We start from the raw sequence: 23,099 nt of genomic DNA, 5'->3' as shown, positions 1-23,099 counted from the left end.
TTTTGTCAAGCAGATATTAACCAAACTTCAGTCGTTACAAGACAAAGATTTAATGAAAGTTTGTCAGTGGGTATGTATTAATCCAAAGGGCTAAATAGTTAAATAGAAGTAAACGAAGTAAATGTTACATGTTATCATCATCTGATTCATCTTCTTCCTTCAAAGATTCCTGTTAAAGAGAAAAGTGTTTAAAATCAATTTTTAGCATTGCTATAACAGCCTGAATCTAATTAAGCACTTGTCATTAAAATTCTTTGTAAGTGAAAATGAACACTGGTTTAGAATAAGACATTCAGGTAAAGAAACAGGTAACTAAAGTACATCTTGCTGTAACAATCAATGACTATATTCTTGATAGGATACACACAGTATGAAAGCATTAAATGTCCTGAAAAAACTTTGCCATTTTCACAAGCACAAAAAAAATTTTTTTTGGAACCAGGGCAACTTTATCCCCATTGAGGATAACCTAGAAAGTTTTCATCCTTCAGTTCAGCTCAACTCTTAAGGGTTATTTAATAAAATTCAACGTATCTCCATATCTTCAGCTAGAATTGTTTTCATGCTGTGGCTTACCTTGGCATATTTCTCTGCCTCTTCCCTTATATCTTTTGGAACAATTTCATGTCTTCCGTTAGTTACTGTAAATTAAGCCATATATTTAAATGAATTAAAAACAAGGACTGTAATTGTGATTTGCAAATACCATATAATCTAGCCAATCTACAAGTGTAATACCAGATTCTCTGAACTCATCTTTGTGTGTTTTATGCTAAGATTTATCCTGATGCTGTTAAGTCCTGAGCATTCATTCACAGCATGGTTAGATTTTAAAAGCTGTCCTTGAAGCCCTACAGTTGCCATGCTAGAAAGAAAAATGGTGATTTCCCAGTAATTCTTTTTTAAAATATGCAATGGGGCTTCCCTGGTGGCGCAGTGGTTGAGAGTCCACCTGCCGATGCAGGGGACACGGGTTCGTGCCCAGGTCCGGGAGGATCCCGCATGCCGCGGAGCGGCTGGGCCCGTGAGCCATGGCTGCTGAGCCTGCGCGTCCGGAGCCTGTGCCCCACAACGGGAGAGGCCACAACAGTGAGAGGCCCGCGTACCGCAAAAAAAAAAAAAAAAAGCAATGGATGTTTCAAAAAAAGTAAATAAACTAGTCACAGCTTTAGTCAATTATTAAGCAGAACTTTTCCTTCAAAAATAGAGTACCTCCTAAATTTGTTTTGGCTCTGTTTGTATTAGAAGGGCACCCAGTGGTCAGAACACATTGTGGCCAATATTGCAGTTGAATGTGTGCCTATTTCATGACCCAGCAATTCCACTCTTAAGATATATTTCTAAAATGCTACTACATATGTGTACCACAATAGATGTACAAGATGTCCACAGCTGCATTGTTCATTTTACAGTAAACAAACACTGGAAAGTGCCTAACGGTGTAACAACAGAAGAGGAGATGAATAAAGTGTTATTTTCAGACAACAGAACACTGTACAGCAAGCCAAATGAACAAAAATACTACTGTATGTAACAAAACTGATTTACACAAATATAATTTTGTGAAAAGAAATGAGGAACAAAAGAATCCATAATGTCTAATTCCATTTATATAAAATTCAACAACAGGCCAAGAACTATGGTGTTAGGATTCAGGATAGTGGTTACCTCTGGGGAGAAGCCTAAGGGGTGATCTGGGGGGCTGGTCTACTTGTTGACCAAAGCAGTATTTACATGAATGTATCCATGTTGTGACAGTTATCAATTCATTTGTTATTTGTGTACTCTTATATGTGTATACACCATTACTAATTTTTTGTTGTTTTTAAGAAAAAATAAGGCACCCAGTAGTACATTAGGTTTGGTACAGATGACTCTGAGAGCAAATAAATGTAGAAAAATAACTTACTTTCACCAACCCAGCTGAGCTCTAGTTCAAAAGCTTTATCCTTAACTTCATCATGTACTATGTAAATTCTAGAACAGAAAGAAGACGTTAACATTCATTTGGTCATCTACATACATAGTTCATGCACCCAGCTCAGCAAATTAGAACAGCCATTCCTAATGTAAGTATCTAGAAAATGATACACACATTATATACAGTCTATTATGAAAATTACACTAGGACTGATAAAAAATTAAACACTCACTACAAAGGATTCAATATACCTTACACCTTTACAACCCAAGTTGTTTATTTTGATATTCTTTTTTTTTTTTTTTTTTGTGCTGTACGCAGGCCTCTCACTGTTGTGGCCTCTCCCGTTGCGGAGCACAGGCTCCGGACGCGCAGGCTCAGCGGCCATGGCTCACAGGCCTAGCCGCTCCACGGCATATGGGATCTTCCCGGACCAGGGCACGAACCCGTGTCCCCTGCATCAGCAGGCGGACTCTCAACCACTGAGCCACCAGGGAAGCCCTTGATACATTCTTTTAGAGACATACCTGAAAGATACCTCCTAGGGAACATATATTCAAATGGGAAAAGGCCATCATTCCCTGTGTGCCTTTTCAGTATATTTTTTTCCATTCATTAACTGATTTTTTTAAAAAACAAACTAATTCATTAGTTTACAATTAGTGGTCTCTTCGTTCTGCACCTTCTTGGCAGGAATATTTTTAAACCCCTTAAGGTATGTCCCTTAACCTGGCCTTCAAACAGTACATGACAAATTGCTGCCAGCAAGAAGGCACTGTCACACAACATATTAAAGTAGAAGTAAAAACAAAGTATCAGCAAAACTTTCTTATTTTATACTTTCCACCATCTTATACAACAAAGTAACAAAAGTAATTTGGAGAGTATTCCTAAAGCCTTGCTTTAAGAAAGCACCTTAAAATTGCTAGAACTAAGTAAAAGAAGCATAGTGCTCCATTTTATTAAATGATAAAGGGATGGCTTTCCTACACGGAACAAAGTAGAGTCTAGTGTTATATTTAAACATAAAAGGTGCAGGAAGAACTGATTTCCAGAAGACTTCTCAGTGAAGGAAATTGAGTTATCATGTTAAACTGCTGTGCAATTCAATAAGGATTACTTTTTAACTAGTTCTATTATATGTTAGTTGCCAGTGTCCCCTAGGTTGTTATTAACTGACAGTCATAGAATGGAATGGATTCTGCTTCTTCACAACTGGAAAAGGGGGAAGGGTCTCATGGTAAAGGGGGGTGGGGGGTGGGAAGTGAGGGTAGCAGGAGTGGTGGACGATTAGTACAAAATTATAAAACACTTGTGATTTTAATACTTTGCTACAACCATCAGTATAGAGATTAAGGGTACCATTCAAATAGTATATTTATTATATAATAGAGCCCTCCAAGACTTTTCCCTTGCATGTGTTATTAGATGTAAAACCTGAGACACGTGCACAAAATGCTGACTAGACCATGTTCATGTAGTTCTAATGTGGAATAGTTAGAAGTCTCTGAATTCTCTGGAATATTACATTTACTACTTTTAACTCTGAAAAGCTGGCTGCAACACCAGCATTTTATTAGATTTTTTGAAATACCAAATGCCTGCCTTCTTTGATGTAAAAAAAATCATGGGCTTCGAAGCATGTTCACTGAGCTTTTACTGGCTTTGTTGTTGCTTACTATTACTGTAATATGAACTACTTCAGGCTTTCTTCAGCTATTGCTAGATGTTTTGAAACACTGCTCTTCTCATCTTGTTACAACTTTAGCTGTAGACCTTAAAGTTGTAAGCTAAGGTTAATATTATCGGGACTTTTGAGATTTAAGAAGTCGGGAGCTATCAAATGAAGTCCCTAGAGGTTCACTATATCCTCCTATTCTTGAATTCTGTCACCTGAACAGGAGTATATTTTGTCAAAAGCTATTTTTCCCCATCCTATTCATTGTCACTTGGATATTCTCCTTAATGAGCCTTCTGAGAATGTTGGATTCACCTTCTAAAACTTATGCAACAAGTTATTTCCAAACAAAACGGCCTCAGGGTTAATGTATAAGGTAAGGTCAAGTGAAATATTTTTGTCAATGCTAAGGAAAATTTCAACTTACATTTTTGCAACTTCTTTAACAACATCACAGCAGGTCATTTCTTTCATCTACAGAAAATAAAATATATATTCATTATGTTATGATTCAAAGAAGAACGCTTTCCACTTGTGTAACTTTCCAGGTTCTTTCCACAACTTTTATCAGTAACCCCATGCTCTTGAGATAGATTCTCAGATATAAAACCAAAGAAAATAACCTGAAATACAAAAAGACCAGAACCAAAGTTTTTTATTTACAGTGTAATGTTTTTTAATGATTATGCCAAAACATATTCTGGACAACCCTTGGGCACCACTAATTTTGTGAAAAATATTAAAGTTTGTAAAAATCTAGATTCCTTTATGAATTTATTCACAGGTAGACCCTGACATTTAAAACATTAGCAAAGAAATGTTTTTTCTTTTCTTCTTTATAGCCAATTCAGGATAATAAAATGTAAACAAACCACGAATACCTTCTATATTCTAGAGGGGGATGAAGGAGTGAAATAAACTGTCCCTCATGAAACTGTTTGAGACAAAAATGCAAAATGTCAGGGAAAGCTTTGAAGAACCAAGATCTGAGTGGGGTCTTAGTTGGATCTGATTTGATTTTGAGGAAGATAAATGAACAGCACAAAGCAAAAGTGAACATTTGGAAATCAGGGTAGAAAAACAGCCCTTAAATGCCCAGCAGAAAAGTCTGCTGTACTGTAGGTACTGGAAGTAACCAATGCAAAAATTTTTTTAGGTATATGTGTTTCTGAACACAACTGACAAACAAAAAAAGAGCAAACTAGTGTTCATATTCTGGATATGTGGAGGAGGATGGAAAATGGCGAAAAATAATGAATATAGTCATACAGCAGTCCAGACTTGAGGTGTATATCTAGGCTTATTATTTATTTTTGGTATTTTTTTATATTTAGAAATCTTGATGACCCAGCTTATACAAATAGGTAAAATACTGGAAAATAACAACTGTTCACTCAATCTAGATGGAGATATTTTGTTGTACAGTATCTTTTCTGATGATTAATTTTTTTCATGTTAAAACTGGGAGTGAAGAAAAGGAAAATACCAATATTCATACTTTTGCCCTTACATGTTAAGTTCTATATTTAGTATATTAATTGTAACATACAAAGACAAACTTAAACTTGAAAAGATACATCTTAAATGTCAAAAATATTTTTATATATGTTGGTAAAGTTTATTTCATAAAGTTATATTCTTGGTAAAACAGAACACAAGCAGAAAAGCAGACCAGAGTAATGCAGGGGTTGGCAAACTCTTTTTGTAAAAAGCCAAGTAGTAAATATGTTATTAGACTTATTGGGATATGGTGTTTGGTCCCCGTCACCAACTAAACTCCACTGTTGTACTAGGGCAAAAGCCAGAGACTGAATATGGCTGGGTTTCAATAAAACTTTAAAAAGCATTGCAACTAGAGATTATCATACGAAGTGAAGTCAGAGAAAGACAAATAACCATATGACATCACTTATATGTGCAATCTAAAATATGACACAAATGAACTTATCTATGTAACAAAAACAGACTCAGACACAGAGAACAGAGCTGTGGTTGCCAAGGGGGAGGGGACTGGGGGAGGGATGGAGTGGGAGGTTGGGGTTGGCAGATGTAACTATTATATACAGAATGGATAAACAAGGTTCTGCTGTACAGCACAGGAACTATATTCAATATCCTATGATAAACCATAATAGAAAAGAATATAAAAAAAGAATGTATGTATTTGTATAACTGAATCACTTTGCTGTACAGCAGAAATCAGCACAACATTATAAATCAACTATACTTCACTTTAAAAAAAAAAAATGCAGGCAGTGGGCCAGTTTGCTAACCTCTGATTTAGAGCATATGTTTTCATCATTAAGTGTACATGTTCCTCAATAGAAGTAATCGTTCTCAATTCTTAAGTACGATTTGTTAGTATTCCCATTCCTTGCTAGGATTTAACCACAGAGGACAAAAGAACAATTGTACTAAACAATCTATTTTCAAATTTCCACATAATACTACGGAGAGATCAAAGCAAAAGAGAAGATAGTAGAAGACAGGAACTTAGCACAAACCAGGGAGTATATGATGGAAAAGAACACTGGTCTAAGAGTTATTAGGTCTGTGAATTGTTCATAAGCAATATTCTATGACTCTAGCCAGTGTGTTTAACCCAGGGCTGGACTTGGACTAAGTGATCTCTAAAGTCCTTTTGTCAATTTTATCAATACTAAAATACCAAACATAAATTAGGCTTTTATACGTCTAGAACTTGCCATTAAATTCCAAGCACTAAAAAAATGTTTTCTAGGACCTAGCCTTAAATAAGCTGAATAAGTTAATTAGTTGAGCAAGGCTCCAGTACAGCATTAATATTTAAATGTATATAAAATTTTTTCTCACTGTAAGTTACCAAAATGTTGATGAATCATACACCTGTCTTTAGGGAAGTTTCTGATAAGCAATGAAGAGTTGGTGGGTACTGTTTCAATATAAAGTTGATCAATTTATGGCTAAAAGGAAAGCCAGCAAATTTTTAAGAAACCTTTTTCACAGTAATAGATAGATGATGGGTTCCCATGCCCTATTTAGCTAGGAACAAAAAGGAAAGAGAAGCAAAGGAGCACAGACTCTTAATGTGTAAGACTTCCACAGACAAAAGCTGTTCTCCAGATGGAAGAAATGATACAATAAAAGAGCAAAGTTCTCAGCCTAAGGGTCACAGGGCTCCATGAATGGGCTTCAAGGATTTTGTGACATTATATGAAGATTTGTTCGTATTTTTTTTGGATTAAGCAGCCACCAAAATCATAAAGGGATCCATGACCCACCTCTACAGGTAATATGCTACCAGCTTTCCTACTCAGCCACCTAGCTAGCAGCTTCAGAAAGCTCTACTCAAAACGGCAAACCACACTTGGAGTAAAAGGTTTAGTTTGTGGTGATAAAATTTCACCACATGAGGATAATGCTATAGCAAAATTTCAAGCAGTAAATATGTATGTATTACCTGAAGCTTTTCGATTTCTGTCTTTGCAGCTTGTCTGGCTTTGCCAATGGCACAGCCCCAATAACCCTATTTAAAAAGAACATACACGAAAAATACATATGTATTATTAAATTAATATACTATCATAAGTCGTTGTTAAATGACATTCAAAAGCACATCTGGAGAAATATAGTCAAAAGACATTTTAATGACCAACAAGGGGCTCAAAAAAATTAAAATAACTTAAATCTAGAGTAATCTGTATTATTTTCAAGAAGTATATCCAAAGAAAAACAAATTATTTCATTATGTATATACACTTCATGAACTAGAAGCATTTCTGAGGACAGGAATGGAAAAAATTTTAGCATTCTGACAATGGAAGTTATTTGAGAGAAAGAAATAATTCCTAAGAGTTAAATAAGCCTTTTTTTAATATATACATATGAATTATGTGTGTGTGAATATATACTTTTTTTTTTTTTTTTGCCACACCAGCACAACTTGTGGGATTTTAGTTTCCCAACCAGGGATTGAACCTGGGGCCTCAGCAGTGACAGCACGGAGTCCTAACCACTGGACAGCCAGGGAATCCCCTAATTTATACTGTAAAGGTTTTTTTACTTGTGTAACCAGTGTATAATGACAAAACATAAAGAACATTTTTTTTAATGAGTATAAAAAAACCATAAAAATCTCAGAAGACACTTAAGAAAAGGTAATTAGAGAAACGTCCAAGAAATCCCACTTGAAATCCTTTTTAAAAAGGGAATTGGGGAACTCCCTGGTGGTGCAGTGGTTAGGACACAGGCTTTCACTGCCATGGACCTGGGTTAGATCCTTGGGTGGGAAACTAAGATCCCACAAGCCGTGTGGCACAGCCAAAAAAACACAACAAAAACAAAACTTTAAAAGGGACCGCATTGGGCTTCCCTGGTGGCGCAGTGGTTGAAGAGTCCGCCTGCCGATGCAGGGGACACGGGTTCGTGCCCCGGTCCGGGAAGATCCCACATGCCGCAGAGCGGCTGGGCCCGTGAGTCATGGCCGCTGGGCCTGCACGTCCAGAGCCTGTGCTCCGCAGCGGGAGAGGCCACAACAGTGAGAGTCCCGCGTACCGCAAAAAAAAAAAAAGGACGGCATTACATTCACTTTTACATTCATTTTTAAGATACTGCTGATATTTGTAGTAATAAAGGAAATAGCACATATTCAAGATTTTATCTTCACTATGCAGTTTCTATAATAGCATATTTAAAGCCACAAATCTGGGACTTCCCTGATGGTCCAGTGGTTAAGACTCCACACTCCCAATGCAGGGGGCGATCCCTGCTGGGCGAACTAAGACCCTGCATGTGGCATGGCTCGGCCAGAAAACCAAAAAAAAAAGCCACAGATCTTCCTCTGCCTCACATCCATAGGTTATTGTCATTAATGTTAAAACAAGAAAAAAACGTTACCTTCCTTGAAAGAATATTAAAGAAACCTCATATAATCCAAATACATGATTTAAGTGCTAATGAGAGACCATTAAACTAGAAATAGAATTTCAGATGATTCAAAACTACTCACATATGAAACACCCGATGGGTCAATCATGTAGAGTTGTGCACCATCATTCACACTGTAAGACCCTAACATGAAACTACATAAAAGTAAATTAGTAATTTTAAACCATGATTCTTAATACCAGAGAAGTATTAAAAAGTACAGTGATAGGGCTTCTCTGGTGGCACAGTGGTTAAGAATCCGCCTGCCAATGCAGGGGACCCAGGTTCGAGCCCTGGTCCGGGAAGATCCCACATGCTGCGGAGCAACTAAGCAACTAAGCCCATGTGCCACAACTACTGAGCCTGCGCTCTAGAGCCCGCAAGCTACAACTACTTAAGCCCAAGCGCCTAGAGCCTGTGCTCTGCAACAAGAGAAGCCACCACAACAAGAAGCCCGCGAACCGCAACGCAGAGCAGCCCCCACTCGCCGCAACTACGGAATGCCCGTGCGCAGCAACAATGACCCAATGCAGCCAAAAATAAATAAATTTATAATAAATAAAATTTAAAAAATAAAAAGTACTGTGATAAAAATGCAATTGTACTTTCTAAGACAAACATTTACTAATACCCATATAACTCATAGTAAACACTTTGATAATGTAGTTTGGATAAAAACTAGTATATACTTGAAAACTTTTCACAATTCATGTGCCTTTGTTTAGTATTAAACTTTCTGATGAAACTTTCCTGAGAGGACAGCAGTGGAGAGAAAGGAGTACTGATAGATGGACAAGTAATAAGGGGGCCCAACAGCTAAAGGAATAAACATGAAAAAGCCAAGGGGACAAAATTCCTGATGTGAATACGCTGAAACTACCTAAAACTCTTGTTCCACCCTTCATTCTTTTCTGGCTATTCCCCGGTATTCCTCCATTTATTTTCCTGCAATAAAAATTGCAGGAAAATTGGTTCAATGCATTTTTTTTATGCTCAACAAATTAAAATTAGGGTATTAAAAAATCATATGAATTACTGATATTTTGAAATTACAAGTAGAAAAGAAACCAGCCTTATCATTTCATGTGCAGAATACTGTAACAGCTACATCCCATTTAAGAACATCTGACCTATTGCTTGAAGTATATCAGATGGAAACTAATGAGAAAACTGAAGTGTCAGTATAATTGGCTACTAAATAGTAACAACATGGAATATATTTAAAATCAGTTTGCCATTTCCTGAAAATGTTTGGGTTTAGTTCCAGATACTTTTTTCCCCCAGTTTTATTGGGAAATAATTGACATACATTGTTATATAAATGTAAGGTGCACAGCATGATGGTCTGATTTACATACACTGTGAAATGATAAGCACAATAGGTTTAGTTAACATGCATCATCTCATATAGATACAATTAAAAGAAAAAAAACTTCCTCCTTTTGTGACGAACTCTAAGGGATCTACTATATTAAAAATTTTCCTTTTTATCACACATCAGTGTTAACTATAGTCATCGTGTTGTACATTATATCCCTAGTACTTTAAAAGTTTATATACCTTTTGGGACTTACCTTGTGGGGCAGTGGTTGGGAATCTGCCTGCCAGTGCAGGGGACATGGGTTTGAGCGCTGGTCCTGGAAGATCCCACATGCCACGGAGCAGCAACTAAGCCCGTACACCACAACTACTGAGCCCGTACACCACAACTACTGAGCCTGCGCTCTAGAGCCTGCGCGCCACAACTACTGAGCCCATGCGCTGCAACTACTGAAGCCCACATGCCTAGAGCCCGTGCTCCACGACAAAGACAAGCCACCTCAATGACAAGCCCGTGTACTGCAACGAAGAGTAGCCCCCTCTCGCTGCAACTAGAGAAAGCCCGTGCACAGCAACGAAGACCCAACGCAGCCAAAAATAATTTTAAAAAAAGTTTATATACCTTTTGACCACCTTCCTCCAGAGAATTTATTATAATTAGATTAAAATATTACTATGAATTCTGTGTTTTATCCTGTCCAAATCTGCATAGTCTTTCATTTTTCAGTTTTTATTTTTAAGTACATCATTTTATTTAATCACTGCCCTAATACTTCTTGATGATACTTCATTTTTTAAGGGTATAAAAGGCTAATTAGATTCTGAGAAAACAAATACCTACAGTACAGATATCACTGAATATCTCAGTAAATTTCATACCTGCAGCCAAAAGGTCTAACAGCACTGTAGAGTGTATAGGCATGTACATACATGGCCACTCTGTCTGCAAGATGCTGTGGGGAAAAACAGAAGAGCTTATTAATACTCTTCTCTTTCTGTTCCAAAGGCTCTTCAACATGTTATCAGCTTACTTTTAGTGGAATGTTATATCCAAAGTTAGATCTAAAGTTGGAAGCCTCTTCTCTCGCAATGTCTGCTAAAGAACGAGCATCTGCCAACAAACCCGCTACGGCCTGAAAGAAAAAAAAAGTACCAATTCAGTAGATAACATTCCTATCACAAATCAAGGAAAGTATGTAATTATTACAGGCTTATTTGATATTTTTAACAAGTATCACTATTAGAATAAATCTGTTTGGCTTAAAGGTCTTTCTTTACAAGGCATTCTGGCATTTTGATGCTTGAGTACGGGATTACAATTTGGAAATTTCCCAAGTGTGACTACATTGTTTTGTCCATTGATCACATTCAGAAAAACCTCCATGTCTCCCCATTCTCCACTTCATTATAAAGAACAAAACAACAACAAAGAAGAATATAACCATTTGTTTTGGTTAGAACTGATCCTTTATTTAAAGCCATTCTGTGTTCAAAAAGCTATTAAAAGTTTTTACCTAAAAGGCACAACCTCAAATTCCTTTTTCAGCTTAACTAATAAATTGTAATGACAAACCAAAACATGACAAACCACAAATCTGGTGGCTTAGAATTGCAATTACTAAACCACATGCTGAGACATCCCAGGGCACTATAGTGAACTCAGAGTTGTGGGGCATTTTAAGTTTGGGGGAAACATATGTTGAAGTACTTAACGGTTTCAACATTAGATCATTCTACATTCTTTTTACTGCCATCCGCTCGTTGAAAAGCTGGGTTGCCATGATATAAAATAAGTACTGTGCAAAAAACAATGCAGAACAGGAAACGGGGTGGAGGTGGGGGGCGGCATCTAATCCAATTCCAAAGTTTAAGAAGTTGTGCAGTACATATTAGTTAACTGTGACTGTTTAAAAATATTTTTCTTTTGCTGTATGTGGTGAGTTTGTTTTTGTTTTGTTTTTACAGCTACTAAGTTTTTAGGACACAACCACTTAGTTGTTTAGACCTACATATATAATAAACAGAACCACTGGGTATTTCTTTTGGTCTAGGGAAGCCATGAAAACAGAAAAAACTACTGAAACACTTATGGGTACTGGGAACCAGTGGCACAGAAGATTTGCAGAATTTAAAAATAAGTACTATCAAAATTTTTAATAGCCTTTTTTTCTACTGCTACCTAGTAGTAGTAATAATGATGAAAATCCTTAACATATTATTGATCATTCATTACATGCTAATAAGCATTTTACATAATTATACATGAAGGTAGGTAGGTACTATTACCACCATAGTTTTGCAGGTTAGAAAACTGCTGTTTAGAATAACTTCCACAAGGATACCCAGGTAGTAATTTTCACCATTTAAACAATCTTCCATAGCTTTGGATAAAACCCACTGTGAAGTCTAAAAATTTATCAAATCACTTGGAGACAGAACATTAATCCTTCATTTTCTCCAACCCTGTTCAATGTCTAATGTTTTGCCAATTTCCAGCTATAAGGAATGCCATCAGTTTCCTGGCTTTAAATAACAAATGGGACAAATGTGAAAATCCTAGGATGATAAAATTCTTTCCATCACTAAAGTGCTTATAAGCATATATGATTTTTTTCCAAAATATACCTATCTAAAGTTTTTTTAAGTGAAAGAAAGCAGGATTCCTTACCTCATACCAGCTAGGTTACAATCTGGCAAGTTTCAAGAAAACATACCAGTTTCACTGGCAATAATAAATTTGTTCAGGAGAGAAAACAAGTTCAAAAAAAAAAAAAATTTTATCTGTAGCTTTATAGTTTACTGGCTATATTTTGCTAGTCCTTTTTGTGTTTGTAACACATCTCATTTAGAAATAACAAAGCTACTCGTATTTCAGCAGAATGAGTAGATCCTATAGGATCTCACCCTGCAGAATGGTCTCTAGAGTAACACACAGACCATGCAGACCCAAGTATGAATCCCAGCATATTTCTTTACCACCTGTGCGTCTTTTTCTCATCTGTAAAAATGGGATTAATATTATTTGTACTGGGTTGTCAGGATTAAATGAGATAATTTATGTAAAGAACTAGCATAGTACCTAGCACACGGTGTTCTCTTTTCTTCCTTGACTTTTCAGTAAGCAAAGTTAAAAATCATTTCTTTTCTTTTTTTTTGGATTGTTGCTCTTACTGAAGAAAGTCTGACATCTATATAGGATGACTTCAGTATATACCAGTAATGTATCTATGTCTTGGCCTGCAACTGTGCAAAGCAGTCACTCAAGATACCAGCTACATGAAATAAATACAGTGATGCTTATGAAGCTACTAGAAAGCATGTGTTCACTTTTCCCTTCATCGGACATCCTTTCCTGATGCTCCACCTTACTATAAAGGTCTTCTCTTTCTGATAACATCTTCAGTGTAACAGTGATCCCCAGAAAGGATACAAAAAGCCAAAGATTCATTGCCTCTCAAGCATGTGCCTTCATTGATCTATACTGCCAAGATTTCTTTTTAACCCATACTCCTCACCCCCTCCCCCCCTCCTTTTCTTAAGGCAACTTGGTTTTTCATATCTATCTCCAATCAGGTTATACAATAAGAATGCTACCTTCCTTTTAGACAGTGAGCTGTTCACAAACCAGTAACTTTCTGATTACTTCTATAGCTGCTCTCTGCTGTTTCTGCCTCAGTGCTAAAGTATTAAATGGGTTCTTAACAATCACATTTTCACATATTCCAGTTAGTTATTTCACAAGAAACTGGACAAGGCAAAAAGGAACATTTTTAAATGTAACCTTACCATTCCGACATGCCGATCAACATTAAAAAGTCGTTTGTTAGAACCTTCTTCATAAAGTTTAGAAAGGACTAATTTTTCTACCCCAAAGACAACGCCATCTTTACATCTGATTCCAATAGCTGTACTGAAACAAGTAGAAGAAAATCAATTTTTTAACTGAAAATAAAAGAAACTTTGTAAACCCAAGTTTAAAAAACAAAAACCACAAAAACGGGCAAATTTGTTTCTTAAAGCATATCAAGTCTTTAAAATAAATACATTTGAAAACTAGAAAGGACAGTCTAAAATGTGATGAATTAGATCCATATAAATAATCATGTGACCAAAAAAATCTCATATCATGACATGGAAAGATATTAATACATAAGTGAAAAAAGATGCCAACAAAATATGTACCAAATGGCACAGTGTCTAGCATATATTAGCCATCTTACAACAAATGCTGACTAAAGTCATGTGCAATTAAAACTGGTATGTAAGGGCTTCCCTGGTGGAGCAGTGGCTAAGAATCCGCCTGCCAATGGAGGGGACATGGGTTCGAGTCCTGGGCAGGGAAGATCCTGCATGCCGCGGAGCAACTAAGCCCGTGCGCCACAACTACTGAGCCTGCGCTCTAGAGCTCGCAAGCCACAACTACTGAGCCCGTGTGCCACAACTACTGAAGCCCATGCGCCTAGAGCCCGTGCTCCACAACAAATAGAAGCCACGGCAATGAGAAGCCCGCGCACCGCAACAAAGAGTAGCCCCCGCTGACCACACTAGAGAAAGCCGGCATGCAGCAACGAAAACCCAACGCAGCCAAAAAAATTAATTTATTATTTAAAAAAAAATGGTACATAATATGCATACAAAAGACAGGCTACATACAAACTAAAAAGTTACCAGTGACTATTCTCAGTGGAAAGATTATAATTCTTTTTCTTTCTTTTGCTTTTTCTGCAATAATCATGTGTTGCTTACTATTTAAGTGTAAAAGAATAAACATTTTGTACAACTGTTTAAAACAAAGTAGATCAAAAAATAATCTGAAGTAAAATGTGGAGAAATTATACATTGCCATTTCAAGATGAAAATACATGAATTACTTTAATCTTCTAATTCTTTTAACAAAGAGAAACAACCAGAAAAATGAGCTGAGCCACAGGCACAAATATGTAAAGAATTGCAGACACTCCTTCCCCCACACTTCAGGTATCTTTTCAAGTTTAAACTCCTTGGCCCAGCTTTCAGCACTCCCCAAGAATCTGCAAAGCCCATCTAGCGAATTCAGTTTCCTGTTATAGAGGTCTTGTGCTCTACCAAATTCAACCTCACTGTCACCCCTCAAACACCTTAATGTTCATTTTTGCTTTTCTGTCTTTATTGCGGTTATCCTGGGTACTAGAATACACTTCCTCCTCACCACTGCCCATTTAAATAAATTTCCACAAACTTTTGCAAAGTCACTTGAATAGCCTCAGGTAGCCATTCCCAATTATCCCAACTCATCATCTTCCTCACCTTTCAGAACCTAAAACATTCTTTTTTCTAAACTAAAAGTTCTAAAAGTGTGGTTTGTGAGGTCAAAATTATTTTCATAAAAATACAAAGACAGGGGCTTCCCTGGTGGCGCAATGGTTGAGAGTCCGCCTGCCGATGCAGGGGACACGGGTTCGTGCCCTGGTCTGGGTGGATCCCACGTGCCTTGGAGCAGCTGGGCCCATGGGCCCTGGCCGCTGAGCCTGCGCGTCCGGAGCCTGTGCTCCGCAGCGGGAGAGGCCCCAATGGTGAGAGGCCCTCGTACCGCAAAAAAAAAAAAAAAAAAAAAAAAAAAAAAGTGTGATGTTTCTGATAGTTTATAATGAAATATGTCTAATTTGGAAGCTCTGTTATAACTCAGTGAACCAATATTTTCCAAATGACCAACTCACAATGTTGACGGGTAAAACATGCAAAGTGTAAGACAGCCCAACAGATTTTAATGTAAAAGTAGAAAAAGTTCATTGTTATGTTTTCTGACTCCACACTGCAACTAATCTTTAAGAAACTAACATTTGTCCAGTTTTGGTATAGTATCATAAAACAACATGAAGCCTGATTTGTTTCACAAGCTCCAACAAAAGTAACAACATACTGAAGCAGAAGGAGATATGAGACTCTCTTTAATTAAGATTCAATTAATTATTGAGATTTACAAAAATGTAAAACAATGCCACTCTTCTCACAACATTTTTTTCTATGTTTTGGAAAAGTAATTTGCATTAAAAATGTTATTAATGGGCTTCCCTGGTGGCGCAGTGGTTGAGAATCTGCCTGCTAATGCAGGGGACACAGGTTCGAGCCCTGGTCTGGGAGGATCCCACATGCCGCGGAGCAACTAGGCCCGTGAGCCACAACTACTGAGCCTGCGCATCTGGAGCCTGTGCTCCACAACAAGAGAAGCCGCGATAGTGAGAGGCCCACGCACCGTGATGAAGAGTGGACCCCGCTTGGCACAACTAGAGAAAGTCCTTGCACAGAAACGAAGACCCAACACAGCAAAAATAAATAAATTAATAAACTCCTACCCCCAACATCTTCAAAAAAAATGTTATTAATGTTACTCAAATATTTTAATAAATGTTAATTTAAATTATTTGTTAACATGCAGTTGTGTTTATTACTGTTACTTAAATGAATTTATAAGTATTTTTAATTTTTCAGTTTCAATTTCTAATATGGTAAATATTGATGAACCAATAACCTGCATAAATAAATGCTCTTCAGGGTGATGTTAAATATTGATAGAACCTACATCCTACATAATTAAATGTTCTTCAAGGTCCTCAGTGATTTTTTTTTCCAGGTATAAAGGGGTCCTAAGGCCAAAATTTTGTGTACATTTTTGTTCCAAACAATCTAGCCTTTCAGTTATGTTGCTCAATCTTCCTTTCATATCCTGTCTCCTCAATGAGGCTAAAGGGAACGATTATAATTTTACCCCATTTCTCCTTTTGCATATTACCTGCTAGGAGCATACTTTTATAAAATAGTTTTGATCATGATATATATATATATATTTTTTTTTAATAAAATGTTTTTAAGTATTCACTTATATGTCAATTATTTGTTTTGGTAGTTCCTATGCTTAACGTAACAGGTACTCAAAAGTATTTGCCTTCTAAATTCCCGAGACTGAATTTCTATCTCCAGGACTTCCCTGGCAGTCCAGTGGTTAAGACTCCACGCTTCCATTGTAGGGGGCATGGGTTTGATCCCTGGCTGGAGAACTAAAATCTGACATGCTGTACAGGCACAGCCAAAAAATAATAATATAAATAAAAAATTTAAAAAAAAAGAATTTATCTCTTTTTAATGCAGAATATAATCATATCAAATTATTTGGTTAAATGTTTTCTAACTATCAGTTTATATGCCAGACTCGTAAGAAAATTCATATGTAATTTTTCTATTTTCTACTTTCTGTGCCCACAAAACAAACATTTTCAAATTTCATTCTTATGGTAAGGTATATGAAGTTAGATGTCCACATCCCAATTTTACAGACAGAAAAGTAACATTCAGAGGACTGAATAGTGGATACCTATATAATATTACCATTAGGCAGCAGCTAGGAGAAAAACTCACATCTTCTGATCCTCATCCAGTATTCCATCATACCAAGTTACAGAGATCCCTTTAAAAGAGGAACTTTCCTAGTAATTTTTCTTTATGCAGAAAAAATACATTAATTTTTAATGTTTCCATTTTAAAAAATTATATTTCTTCAAGTTTGCTTAAATGTAACTGTTTTAAACCATATTTAGAAATACTTTATAGAAAACAAATTGCTAAGATACCCAGACCCTCACAGGCTAGTCTCAATTTTCTGGGTTACAGATGACTTCAAAATGCATCTCCAGTTTTTCTCTTAGTCAAGACATCTCCCACCAGTTTTTTACACCAATGAAAATGCAAGAATGCAAAGGAGGAAGAGAAAAACAATGACTTCCTCAAGTCTTTCTCCAGCTCCTTGGCCTATGAGCCTATCTTCTTTAACCAACAGGAAAAAAAATGTGTCAACTTATTTTTTTCTTTTTTTTTTTTAGGTCTTTAATCCATTTTGAGTTTATTTTTGTGTCTGGTGTGAAAAAATGTTTTAATTTCACTCTTTTACATGTAGCTGTCCAGTTTCCCCAGTACACTTATTTGCTTTCATTTTTTTTTAATTTTTAAATTTTTTTATTGTCAACTTTTTTCTTGAATTTGACTCTCTTCTGAACTCTTTCAGGCCTTGTACACAACGACAAATACAGTGCAGCCTAAAATTCTTAACAGCCTTACTTCTATTATATTATCAGATACTGACAGTTTGTAAGTAACAATATCTATAATAATACATTTAAACACAGAATCTACTAGCTTCATTAACAAATCCTGTAAGAAGACTTAAAAAATATTTTTGCTCAAAAACTTTAAAATACTATTTCATAAACCATTAGAAATCCACATACCTTCTTTCTACCACCCAGAAAATGGAACAAAAAATGAACATTTATTTATTCAGTAACTACTGAGGGCTATGTGCTAGCCCATGCAAAGACCAGTTACAGTCTTACCCTCATGAAACTTCCATAATCAAATATCGAAGATACTAGTAGAAAGTGAAAAAACTACATCTACACGTGGACTTTTCTAAAATTCTGGAAACATTTCCCTACTACACAGGTTTTCATTATAATGAAAACACCAAGCTCAAACATCAACACCATTTGTTTAGTAGGCCTAAAAAAAAATTTTTGAGAGATCTGAATGAGATGTCATGAACAAAATTTTTTTCATCCCGAAGCTGCTTTAGATTCAAAAATACGATTATTTTTATATATATATATATACATATATATATATATATATATATATAAAAAACTGAATCACTGAGCTGTACACTTGAAACTAACACAACATTGTAAATTAACTATACCTCAATAAAAAAAAAATTAAAGGGGCTTCCTTGGTGGTTCAGTGGTTAAGAATCTGCCTGCCAATGCAGGGGACACGGGTTCGAGCCCTGGCACAGGAAGATCCCACATGCCGCGGAGCAACTAAGCAACTCAGCCCATGCACCACAACTACTGAGCCTGTGCTCCGCAACAAGAGAAGCCACCGCAATGAGAAGCCCAGGCACCGCAATGAAGAGTTGCTCCCGCTCGCCACAACTAGAGAAAGCCTGTGCGCAGCAACAAAGACCCAACACAGCCATAAATAAATAAACAAACTCTATTAAAAAAAATTAAAAATGAAACCAGTTTGTGCAGACTATGTTCAATTAGAAATGATTTTTTTTTTAAATGATCATATGAGAGACACAGATGTAGAGAACACACGTATGGACACCAAGGGGGGAAAGCGGCGGGGGGTGGTGTTGGTGGTGGGATGAATTGGGAGATTGGGATTGACATGTATACACTGATGTGTATAAAATGGATGACTAATAAGAACCTGCTGTATAAAAAAAAAAATTTTAAAAAAAGATCATATAACTGATTGCAAAAATTCTTCAATATAAGACTCAGAGAATTTGTCAATAAGCCAGTAATTCAACTAAGATGTTACAGTGGTGGCAAGGAATCATTTTAGTGAATTACTCTAAACAAAAAAAGACAGAGTGAAGGAAATAAGTCCAACGGGAAAATATCTTAGTGATCCTACACCTTTTGGAGTATGGCAGCAGAAGAGAAAAATAAAAAACATCCCTGCTGAGATGATCACGTGACCAACTGCACAGGACATTTAAAACACAAGGAAATAAAAGATCAGACGATAAAGTCACAATCCTAATGGCCAAGGAAAACAATGATATGTATCAGGAATTTGAAAAAGGAATAAAGGTCTAGCAAAGATGTTGATGAATTTGGTTTTATACACTTCGTTTGAGACTTGGCAGAATGTCTAAGTGGATAATTCTGGAGTCAACTGAAAATATAGGCACATGGAAAGATCTGGCCTAAAGAGAGATCTGGAAATGACTAATAAATTGAGATTATTTTAGGGCATATATTATTCTGTGCCAAAGTAACATAACAAACCCTAATTACCAAAAATATAGAAAAGAAGACATTTAATACCTGGTTAAAACATGGTAATTTCAAGTAAAACAATGTTTCTTACCTACTATTTTCCACAGCCTTCATAGCATACTCAACTTGAAAAACTCTTCCATCAGGAGAGAATGTAGAGGCTGACAGGTCATACTAGGAGGAAAAGGCAATAATAAGCTTATAATGATGTATCTTTGGCAGTAATAACCTTACACTTTTTTCCCCCCTAAATGGCTTACACATCAGAAATGTGTGTTAAATCTCAACACAGATTTTGCTTTAAAGAGAAAGGGGAAGCATGTCAGAGCAGCAACAGAAGCTAAGACAAAGTTATACACTTTAGATTTCTGCTAGAAAAGCAATGGATACAAGTCCTGCATCAAGTCAGAACTTTTCCCACACAGGACATGGCTCATTTCTGAAAAAACTGCTATGGTAAAAACAGCATTGGAGCATTTTAATTCATAGCTGTGGCACTAAGAAACTGAGGGACCTTGGACACATCATTTAGCATTCAGACATTTAATAAGCATCTATTATATGTTAGTCACTATAAGGAAATACAAAGACTACTCATTCTAGAAGTCCTTCATCTTCAAAAATCAGACCATGAACAAATCTAGGAGCTGAAGATACAGCAGTAAATCAGAAAAGGTACTATGATGAAAATAAGACAGGGTGAAGTGATAGTCTCAGGGACTACCACAGACTACCTGATCAAGTAAGGCATTGTTGGGGCAATTATATTTAGTTATTTAGGCTAAGCTAGAATTAATAACAAGTAATTAGTCATTTAGGATATGGAGGAGCGGCGTCCTGGTATTTGGCATAAAAGACCTTAGGGTAGAAATAAGCTGAGCACAATAAGAAAAAGAAATAAGGCCACTGTATCTTGAGCACCATAAGTGGTAAACAGAAGAGTAAACTATATCAGAGGCATATAAGGGCCAAACTATGTTAAGTCTTTTAGGCTGGAGTAGGAAGTTTTCATTTCTATTCTAAATCCAACAGAAAGTCATTGGAGTTTGAGGGGAAAAGGGGGAGAGGTTATGTCTAATTTTTTTAAAACGTTGTTCATCTGGAAAATTAATTAGAGAGGGAACAAGAGTGGAAGCAGAGGTTAAGTATTCCAAAGGTAGTGTCTTAGACTATAGAAAAAGAGATGGAAGGTGTTATCGTTGGAGGGTACAATCAGAAAAACCTTGCTAATGGATTGGCCCTAGGAGTAGAGTAAAAAAGAAATTAAAAGTGCATCATAGATTATTTTTCATTTGCGCAACTAGAACTCGCCCATTCACTGAAATGAAAATTGTAGGAGATGCAAAATGGCAAGGGAAAAAGAAAACCCAGAGATCTACTTTGGACATGTCATTTGAAATGGCTATTAATCAAGTGGAGAGAAATGTCAAGAAGACAGGTCTTCATATCCAGAGTTCTTGGGACAAGTAAAGACAGGAGATAAGTCTTCAACAGTGGTGCTTCCTGGTCTCAGTTTGTTGATTTGTTAAATGAAGATCCTTAACTCTACCACTGTAATACCGAAATATCTCACCTGGTTATATTATCAAATATTTTTAAAGGGTTTGTAGAACCCTTTGGAACACTATTAATCTAGGGTAATATTAATGTAGTTGCAAAGTCAATTTGCTACAACAGGCATTACTGAGCATCAACTAATCCAAAAACTATATGACAATCTTAGCATCTCATAACCGAATGGATTAAACCATTCCAAGTATAAGTTGCGTATTATCAAACTCGGAAAACCAGTATTTGGGCCTAATGGTGAGTATAAAAGTCGTGTGCACAGTAGGAGTATAAAATGAACTGAGAAACCCATCATTCAATGCCTCTAGTGAAAACCACCAATAAATATTTCTAAACAAAAACTGTATTTTCTACATGGAGAAATACATAAAAGGAGTAAGCAAAAGATTGCATATATGCAGTTCGTTTGACAAAGGAAAGTAGTAGGCCGAAAAAGTTAACAAATCCAACTCCAAAATCCTGAACTGTCTCTTCAAAGTCAGAAGCGGTTAAGTCTGTAGCTAACCATTTAAACGCTTAACGGTACTGACACCTCATAGTGCTGTTAAGTAATTTGTACAGGAAAAGCTGAGACACAGGAAAAATGGAAAGGATTCTTCCGATTCCGCTTTTTAGACTATTTTTCTTATCAGTTCTGAGAAAGCTCCAGGGACTCATACAGAGCGGTCCATCACTACACTCGAAGGAAAGACAGAGAATCCCCGTGAGGCAGCAGCACCCCAGGAACTGCAAAGGGGTTCCTTGGAAAGCGGCGTCTCAACCCTTGGACTCTCAAGCCGCCTTGCCTCAGTGGTTCTCAAAAGGCTAACTGTCGCCCAAACCCTTCACTCACACACAATTTCAGGCCCCACGAGTTTTCACTTTCGGTTTCCCTAAGCGACTAAAGAAAGTGACTCAGCAACCCAAAGCGGCTCCAAATCTAACTGCTGCGCGGCAAGCCCGCCACACCTGAGCTGAGAAGCTTCAAGCCACGGTCACTGCAGACGCGGGCCTAGCAATCAGCGTCGGAAAGACCCCCAGTCCACCGCGCAACTGGAAGCGGCCCACCTGCCTCCAGGAAGTACCAGCGCACCCCGGGCCGGCGCACCCCTCGCGGTCCGTCCGCGTTCCCTTCCCACGCTAATCCTTATGTAGACTATCACGCCGAGAGACAACGAACTCACCCCGGTGCCAATTGAGCTCATCGCGCTAAAACCCACGGGGACGCCTAGGTCTTCAGGATCTAAAGCGATCCCCCTACGCTGCAGCACGCAGACGAGTAACAGGCTCTCTCATTGGCTGTTCTTTCCACCAATAGCCTTCTCTGTGGCTCGTTCCTGGGTCCTTAGCCCAGGAACAGAGGATTGTGGGAAAAAGAAGGGGATGTGCGTGGGGTGCGACGCGCATGTGCAGAAGCAATAGAAGTGGGGTTACGTAGGATTCAGCTTACTTCTGACAGTTAGGTTTCGATCTTGAGGGTCGTTGAGAAACTTTAAGTTTTCGGGTGGCTTGAGGAGCTGCGCCATTCCTTTCCCTAGGAATTATTATTTTTTATCCCTCTCTTTCTCTGCCTAATTCTTTCTTAGAGCAAAGCAGAGAGATGTTCTTATACTCTTACAAAGACCAGAGAAAACGGTAGGGGAGAGGGTTTCCCTCCACCCTTGGCGGCCTTGTTCTAAACCAGTATATTGATGGCATCCCCTTCATCCACCTATTCTAACAAAAAAAGAAGGAACGTGCGGTCTAAGGGTATCACCTTTAAGCTCAGGTCGGAATTTTACAGAAGCATTAGGACTCTTTGAGTGTGACTCTATTTAGTAGAATTAAGGATAAGACTGATTAACTATTATTTGTTGAGCTCTTTATGTCCCAAGTACTCATTTAAATACTGCTGGCTGATAAAACG

General features: G+C 37.2%; 1 protein-coding gene across 1 annotated transcript; it reads right to left on the bottom strand.

Moving 5' to 3' along the window:
- Positions 1–30: 30 nt before the first annotated feature.
- On the bottom strand, positions 31–22,534 carry PSMA3 (proteasome 20S subunit alpha 3). The gene is made up of 11 exons (XM_004279305.3): positions 22,378–22,534; positions 19,737–19,819; positions 13,611–13,734; positions 10,856–10,957; positions 10,704–10,777; positions 8,587–8,659; positions 7,039–7,104; positions 4,027–4,073; positions 1,910–1,977; positions 577–641; positions 31–169 (listed from the first exon to the last, which is right to left on the bottom strand). The coding sequence occupies exons 1-11, from the start codon at positions 22,396–22,398 to the stop codon at positions 125–127; spliced, it is 768 nt and encodes a 255-aa protein (XP_004279353.1). The 5' UTR covers positions 22,399–22,534; the 3' UTR covers positions 31–124.
- Positions 22,535–23,099: the final 565 nt, after the last annotated feature.

Source organism: Orcinus orca, chromosome 2, assembly GCF_937001465.1.
Source record: "Orcinus orca chromosome 2, mOrcOrc1.1, whole genome shotgun sequence".
Taxonomy (NCBI): domain Eukaryota; kingdom Metazoa; phylum Chordata; class Mammalia; order Artiodactyla; family Delphinidae; genus Orcinus; species Orcinus orca.
The sequence above is the reverse complement of the archived record's forward strand: the minus strand, read 5'-3'. Positions and strand labels throughout refer to the sequence as shown.